This window comes from Somniosus microcephalus, chromosome 34 (genome assembly GCF_052327205.1).
Source record: "Somniosus microcephalus isolate GS21.2 chromosome 34, FLI_Smic_1.0, whole genome shotgun sequence".
Lineage (NCBI taxonomy): Eukaryota > Metazoa > Chordata > Chondrichthyes > Squaliformes > Somniosidae > Somniosus > Somniosus microcephalus.
The window spans coordinates 16,112,165-16,120,157 of NC_141020.1; the positions used below are offsets into that span (position 1 = coordinate 16,112,165).

At 55.0% G+C, this 7,993-nt stretch overlaps 1 protein-coding gene across 2 annotated transcripts; it reads left to right on the forward strand.

Annotated features, from left to right (window-relative positions):
- Window positions 1-2,251: 2,251 nt before the first annotated feature.
- Window positions 2,252-7,142, forward strand: sdhaf1 (succinate dehydrogenase complex assembly factor 1). Of its 2 annotated transcripts, none has more exons than XM_085973454.1 (2): window positions 2,252-2,351; window positions 6,671-7,142. In XM_085973454.1, the coding sequence occupies exon 2, from the start codon at window positions 6,697-6,699 to the stop codon at window positions 6,976-6,978; it is 282 nt and encodes a 93-aa protein (XP_085829580.1). In that variant the 5' UTR covers window positions 2,252-2,351; window positions 6,671-6,696; the 3' UTR covers window positions 6,979-7,142. The 2 variants fall into 2 exon arrangements, with proteins under 2 accessions (XP_085829580.1, XP_085829581.1); XM_085973455.1 differs by lacking the exon at window positions 2,252-2,351 and adding an exon at window positions 5,745-6,048.
- Window positions 7,143-7,993: the final 851 nt, after the last annotated feature.

Sequence of the window (7,993 nt, forward strand, 5' to 3'; positions counted from 1 at the left end):
AGGCGGCGCTGTGATGGGGTGCAGTGAGGAGGTATGACCGACAGGCGGCGCTGTGATGGGGTGCAGTGTGGCGGTATGACCGACAGGCGGCGCTGTGATGCGGTGCAGTGAGGCGGTATGACCGACAGGCGGCGCTGTGCCAGTGGTGCAGTGAGGCGGTAGGACCGACAGGCGGCGCTGTGCCGGGGTGCAGTGGGGCGGTAGGACCGACAGACGGCGCTGTGATCAGGTGCAGTGAGGCGGTAGGACCGACAGGCGGCGCTGTGCCGGGGTGCAGTGAGGCGGTAGGACCGACAAGCGGCGCTGTGATGGGGTGCTGTGAGGCGCTAGGACCGACAGGCGGCGCTGTGATGGGGTGCAGTGGGGCGGTAGGACCGACAGGCGGCGATGTGCCGGGGTGTAGTGGGGCGGTAGGACCGACAGGCGGCGCTGTGCCGGGGTGCAGTGAGGCGGTAGGACCGACAGGCAGCGCTGTGATGGGGTGCAGTGGGGTGGTAGGACCGACAGGCGGCGCTGTGATGGGGTGCAGTGAGGTGGTAGGTCCGACAGGCGGCGCTGTGCTGGGGGTGCAGTGAGGCGGTAGTACCGACAGGCGGCGCTGTGCCGGGGTGCAGTGAGGCGGTAGGACCGACAGGCGGCGCTGTGATGGGGTGCAGTGTGGCGGTAGGACCGACAGGCGGCGCTGTGATGGGGTGCAGTGAGGCGGTAGGACCGACAGGCGGCGCTGTGCTCGGGTGCAGTGTGGCGGTAGGACCGACAGGCGGCGCTGTGACGGGTTGCAGTGTGGCGGTAGGACCGACAGGCGGCGCTGTGCCGGGGTGCAGTGAGGCAGTAGGACCGACAGGCGGCGCTGTGATGGGGTGCAGTGAGGCGGTTGGACCTGCAGGCGGCGCTGTGATGGGGTGCAGTGTGGCGGTAGGACCGACAGGCGGCGCTGTGCCGGGGTGCAGTGAGGCGGTAGGACCAACAGGCGGCGCTGTGATGGGGTGCAGTGAGGCGGTAGGACCGACAGGCGGCGCTGTGCCCGGGTGCAGTGAGGCGGTAGGACCGACAGGCGGCGCTGTGATGGGGTGCAGTGTGGCGGTAGGACCGATAGGCGGCGCTGTGCCGGGGTGCAGTGAGGCGGTAGGACCGACAGGCGGCGCTGTGCCCGGGTGCAGTGAGGCGGTAGGACCGACAGGCGGCGCTGTGATGGGTGCAGTGAGGCTGTAGGACCGACAGGCGGCGCTGTGCCGGGGTGCAGTGAGGCGGTAGGACCGACAGGCGGAGCTGTGATGGGGTGCCGTGAGGCGGTTGGACCGACAGGCGGCGCTGTGATGGGGTGCAGTGTGGCGGTAGGACCGACAGGCGGCGCTGTGCCGGGGTGCAGTGAGGCGGTAGGACCGACAGGCGGCGCTGTGATGGGGTGCAGTGAGGCGGTAGGACCGACAGGCGGCGCTGTGCCCGGGTGCAGTGAGGCGGTAGGACCGACAGGCGGCGCTGTGATGGGGTGCAGTGTGGCGGTAGGACCGACAGGCGGCGCTGTGATGGGGTGCAGTGAGGCGGTAGGACCGACAGGCGGCGCTGTGATGGGGTGCAGTGAGGCGGTAGGACCGACAGGCGGCGCTGTGCCGGAGTGCAGTGAGACGCTAGGACCGACAGGCGGCGCTGTGCCCGGGTGCAGTGAGGCGGTAGGACCGACAGGCGGCGCTGTGTTGGGGTGCAGTGTGGCGGTAGGACCGACAGGCGGCGCTGTGATGGGGTGCAGTGAGGCGGTAGGACCGACAGGCGGCGCTGTGCCGGGGTGCAGTGAGGCGGTAGGACCGACAGGCGGAGCTGTGATGGGGTGCAGTGAGGCGGTTGGACCGACAGGCGGCGCTGTGATGGGGTGCAGTGTGGCGGTAGGACCGACAGGCGGCGCTGTGCCGGGGTGCAGTGAGGCGGTAGCACCGACAGGCGGCGCTGTGATGGGGTGCAGTGTGGCGGTAGGACCGACAGGCGGCGCTGTGATGGGGTGCAGTGAGGCGGTAGGACCGACAGGCGGCGCTGTGTCGGGGTGCAGTGAGGCGGTAGGACCGACAGGCGGCGCTGTGTCGGGGTGCAGTGAGGCGGTAGGTCCGACAGGCGGCGCTGTGCTCGGGTGCAGTGTGGCGGTAGGACCGACAGGCGGCGCTGTGTCGGGGTGCAGTGAGGCGGTAGGACCGACAGGCGGCGCTGTGCTCGGGTGCAGTGAGGCGGTAGGACCGACAGGCGGCGCTGTGCTCGGGTGCAGTGTGGCTGTAGGACCGACAGGCGGCGCTGTGCTCGGGTGCAGTGTGGCGGTAGGACCGACAGGCGGCGCTGTGCAGTGGGGCGGAGCGGGGACTATCCGGGTAAGTCTCTATTTGGTGAATCGATGGGCATTTTGGCCGCTTAATTCTAAAATTGGTGGCCGTAGAAACAGGAGCCGGGGCGCTGACCCGACAGCCGTAAAGCGCCGCGAACGGCCGCCGCCTTTACAGGCAGCAGCGAGAGCAATGGGAGAAAGGCCCGGGAGCTGCGAGCCATGCCCAGTGTCAGCTGCTGCAGGCTCGGGCAGCAGATGCTGAAGATCAGGCAGTTTTGCACCGTCGCAAAATTGAAAACACATGTGATCAGTGAGCTGAGAGAGAGAGAGAGAAACTTATGGAAAAAGAACCCACCAAGTTCAAGCAAGGGGTTTCACACATTTCTAAGGATTTTGTAACAGATCTTTCACTTGTGCACCTTCTCTAAAAGCTAGGGTGACCATACATCCCCGGGCAAACAGTTCAGGAAACTCGTCCCCAAATGCGCGCAGGTTCAATTCAGCAGCCATGTAACCCCCCCCCCCAAGCTGCCCTGTGGTCGGTCAATAAAGCGGGCAGGGCTGTGAGGCGGCACGGGTTCCGGTTGATGGGAGGGATGTCAATCTCCTGTTTTGCAACCAGTAGATGGGGTGGGCTCGCCGAGGGACTTTAACTTACGCAGAGGTCGCGCTCTGTGGCCGCAGTGCGCACGGTCCGCCCTCCCCGCCCCCTCCACACCCCCACCGAATCCCCGGATCGTCCTGTGAAATTCGGTTGAAGAGAAATCGACCCTGGAGACAAAGTGTCCGGGTAACGGGGGGGCCGCTGGTCACCGGACTAAATCAAATCAAATCAACTTTTATTGTCATTGTTAGTGCACAAGTGCAGTACAACGAAATGTAGGCTTGCGGCTCCCGAGAGTGTACATTTAGATTAAGACATTTAAACTTTCAACATACATTTGGCTTGTAATACATTAACATAAACATAACCATAATAAAGTGCATTGGCAGATGTGCAGGCTTTAGAGTTTATTTGTGGAGTTCAGAGTTGCGGCTGGCAGAGCCGGGGCCGTGTGGATGTCCCGAGAGCCGGAGCAGAGCGCCCGCGGCGGCCTCGGGTGGTGTGGGCGAGCGGCGGGCTGCGAGGAGGGGGGAGGAGACGGTGATTGCGGCCGGCAGACGCTGTGAACAGCGGCCGCACTATTCAGACGGAAAGTCTTGGCGCTGCTTTTTGCTGCTTCAGTTTGCATCAAAATAACAAAAAGTTTTGCCTCGCTGCGCTGTGCAACCTCTGCCCTGGCTGCTTTGCTGTGCCTCCCACCCTGTGTGTCCCCGGATTCAGGTTCGAAAATATGGTCGCCCTGCTTAAAAGCGTTAGTATTTTTTTTATCGCGTTTTTCAAAACTCGCAAGCCTCGGAGCTCTCCATCCCGGATTTGGACTTGACCCCGCATTTCTATCTCTTCCCTTTGTGTTACGTCGTCAGCTGTGGCTCAGTGGGTCGCACTCCCCGTCAGATGACTGAGGGGATCCAGCTCCGGAGACTTGAGCACTAAAATCTCGGCTGACACTCCTGTGTGCAGTGCGGTGGCAGCACTGTTCCCGCTAAGCTGCGTGGCCGCCCAGTCATCTGCCCCGGCTGCTCGCCGACTTTTGTATTGTGAATGCCACGCTTGTGCAGAAATTTTGATGGGCCCAGCAGGAGGCAGTGCAGCTTGTGGGGGGGGCTGTAAGGGGGTGGGGGGCGGACATTGTGTGGGAGTGCTGCACTTTCAGATTAGATGTTATGGGAAGTTATGCTAAACCTGTGTTGAACCTTGGTTAGACCACACTTGGAGTACTGCGTGCAGTTCTGGTCGCCATATTATAAAAAGGATATAGAGGCACTGGAGAGGGTGCAGAGAAGATTTACAAGATGATACCAGAAATGCGAGGTTATACCTATCAGGAAAGGATGAACAGGCTGGGTCTCTTTTCTCTTGAAAAAAGAAGGCTGAGGGGTGACCTAATAAAGGTCTTTAAAATCATGAAAGGTTTTGATAGAGTGGATACAGAGAGAGTGTTTCCACTTGTGGGGAAGAGCATCACTAGAGGGCATCAATATAAGATAGTCACCAAGAAATCCAATAGGGAATTCAGAAGAAACGTCTTGACCCAGAGAGTGGTGAGAATGTGGAACTCGCTACCACAGGGAGTGGTTGAAGCGAATAGTATCGATGCATTTAAGGGGAGGCTGGACAAGCACACGAGGGAGAAAGGAATAGAGGGTTACGCTGATAGAGTTAGATGAGGAACGACGGGAGGAGGCTCGAGTGGAGCATAAACACTGGCATGGACTGGTTGGGCCGAATGGCCTGTTTCTGTGCCGTATATCCGATGTAATCCTGTGTAAAACTGAGACCCCGTCTGCCCTCTCAGGTGGGCATAAAAGAGCCCACGGCACTATTCGAAGAAGAGTTCTTCCCGGTGTCTTGGTCAATATTTATCCCTCAACCAACATCATGAAAACAGATTATCTAATCGTTGCTGCTTGTGGGGCTTTGCAAATTGGCTGCCGTGTTTCCTGCATTACAACAGTGACTACACCTCATATGTACTTCGTTGGCTGTAAAGTGCCTTGGGACGTCCTGAGGTTGTGAAGGGTGTGATAGAAATCTTTCTTTCTGAAAAGGAACTGTCTGTCGAATCGCGTTTTACATAGAAACATAGAAGATAGGAGCAGGAGTAGGCCATTCGGCCCCTCGAGCCTGCTCCGCCATTCAGTGAGATCATGGCTGATCATCCAAATTCAGTACCCTGTCCCTGCCTTCTCCCCATATCCTTTGATCCCTTTAGCCTTAAGAAATATATCTAACTACTTCTTGAATATATTTAATGAATTGGCCTCAACGGCCTTCTGTGGTAGAGAATTCCACAGGTTCACCACTCTCTGGGTGAAGAAATTCCTCCTCATCTCTGTCCTAAATGGCCTACCCCTTATCCTTAGACTGTGACCCCTGGTTCTGGACTCCCCGACCATCGGGAACATCCTTCCTGCATCTAGTCTGTCCAGTCCTGTTAGAATTTTATAAGTTTCAATGAGATCCCCTCTCATTCTTCTAAACTCCAGCGAGTATAAGCCCAATCGACCTGGTTCAATTGACCTGGTTCATTTTTTTCCATCTGCACTCTCTAATTGTTTAGAATTAAATTAATGTGCCCAGTGCCATCATAAGTGGACTGATACGATCCCTTGGAACCCAATTTGTTGAAAATGAACAAGATTAGAAGTAATAACAACAGAAAACGCTGGAAAAACTCAGGCAGGCCAGGGCAGCATCCGTGGAGGGAGAAACGGAGTCAACGTTTCAGGTCGAAGACCCTTCGTCAGAACTGGAAAAAAAGCAGGAAGAGGGACGGATTTTAAAGCAAGTGGGGGCTGGGAAAAGGGGGAGGGGATGAAAGAACAAAAGGGGAGGTCAGAGATAGGATAGAAAGCAGGAGAGATGAAGAGACAATGGCCCAGAAATTCGGGTCTCCACGGGTGAGTCCGCACGGGGTACTCACCCGTCGGCCCAATGGAAGTGCCGGTGTCCTGCATGCACTGCGCATGCGCGGGAAACCAGCACTTCCGTTCCCCTGAAAGCAGAGGTTCAGAGGTCGAACGCGTGCGCGGGAGAGGCTGCGCGTGCGCATCGAACTTCGGTTTATTTTCCAGGGTTTCTCCGGGAGGGTAAGTCTCCAGAAGTTAGACATGTAAATGCAAGGCCTGCTTTTAACAAGGTAAGTGGTGAATTAATTAAAATTAAAACATTTTTTCCACAGGTTTATTATTTTTAAATACTTTAAAGAAAGGTAAGTTTATTTTTAGCCCCGTTAGAAAATGTAATTCATTTTTTCAAAAATTTAAATTATTGTTTAAAATAGTTATTTCATGTAATTTATAGTTTATTTTAAAAATGTGATGTTTTTTTAATTTATTTGAAGATTTAGTGATGTTTTGGGGCTCATAGTATTTATAAGTTTGACAGCCCTTCCTGTCAAACTTATGAATGAAGCATTCCCTGCTCCGATTGGCTCTCCATGGCCCACGTGATCCCAGGGGATGCTTCGAACTAACTGCGCCCCCGGGATACGCAAGCACTGCGCGCCGGCAGTTGGAGGAGGCCCAGGATCTGAATCCCACGCGGGCCCACAGCTCAACGGCCGGCGCGCTAGGTAAGTGCAGGTCGGGGGCTTGCACCCGCGGGAAGCCCCCGACCCAAATTTCTGGGCCATTAGAGATGAAGACTAGAAGTAATTCTGAATAACTACTGCAAGTGTAGGTTTTATGTCGAGTTGAACATTTTGGCTGCGAACGAAATGCAGGAAAGCGCCATAACGTCATTTTTGTGTTTTTGAACAGATCCGGGCAGATCCTGATTTGACACCATGGTTCGACACAGCAAACTACAGAAGCAGGTCTTAAATCTTTACAAACAGTTCCTCCGAGCTGCCAAAGAGAAACCTGGATTTTTGCCTCTGATTCGGGATGAATTTCACAAAAACTGCCAAATACCCAGAACTGACGTGATGCACATCGAGTACCTGCTGCGAAGAGGGCAGAGACAGTTAGACCTGTTGAGGGATTCAAACACCAAACAGCTGTCGGCTTTCATCAGATTCAATCCACCAAAAACTCTGGGGTCACAAAAGACCAAAGACTCATCATGATAGTGGGACTGAAGTCTGTTAACGTCCTGATTATAAAACACATCTGCAGTGATTGTGCGAAACTGTAAATCGAAGAATTAAGCCACAGGATATACATTGAATCCAATGAACTAGATTGTAGTGGTCACGTCAATAAATTATTAAAAATTACACATACAATGTTATTAGTTCACATAATTATGAAACAGAATGGGAAAGATTATGATCTTTAGAGAAGAATTTTCTACATTTTTCAGTAACAGTCTTCGAAAATGCCAAAGGAATATCGAAGACAATCTGATTTGCCAATATGCTAAAGAGTATGCTAAAAACTGGGTTCAACTCTCACAAGGATTGTTTACAGCATTTAAAAAAAATATTCGTTCATGGGATGTGGGCATCGCTGGCAAGGCCAGCATTTATTGCCCATCCCTAATTGCCCAGGAGAAGGTGGTGGTGAGCCGCCTTCTTGAACCGCTGCAGTCCGTGTGGTGAAGGTGTTCCCACAGTGCTGCTAGGGAGGGAGTTCCAGGATTTTGACCCAGCGACGATGAAGAATCGACTGATATATTTCTAAGTCAGGATGGTGTGTGACTTGGAGGGGAACTTGTAGGTGGTGGTGTTCCCATGCGCCTGCTGCCCTTGTCCTTCTAGGTGGAAGAGGTCGCGGGTTTGGGAGGTGCTGCCGAAGAAGCCTTGGCGAGTTGCTGCAGGGCATCTTGTAGATGGTACACACTGCAGCCACGGTACGCCGGTGGTGGAGGGAGTGAATGTTTAAGGTGGTGGATGGGGTGCCGATCAAGCGGGCTGCTTTATCCTGGATGGTGTCGAGTTTCTTGAGTGTTGTTGGAGCTGCACTCATCCAGGCAAGTGGAGAGTATTCCATCACACTCCTTACTTGTGCCTTGTAGATGGTGGAAAGGCTTTAGGGAGTCAGGAGGTGAGACACTCGCCACAGAATACCCAGCCTCTGACCTGCTCTTGTTGCCACAGTATTTATGTGGCTGGTCCAGTTAAGTCAATGGTGACCCCCAGG

Excerpts from the sequence above, each read along its gene's own strand:
- sdhaf1 (XM_085973454.1), top strand. The coding sequence starts at position 6,697 with ATGGTTCGACACAGCAAACTACAGAAGCAGGTCTTAAATCTTTACAAA.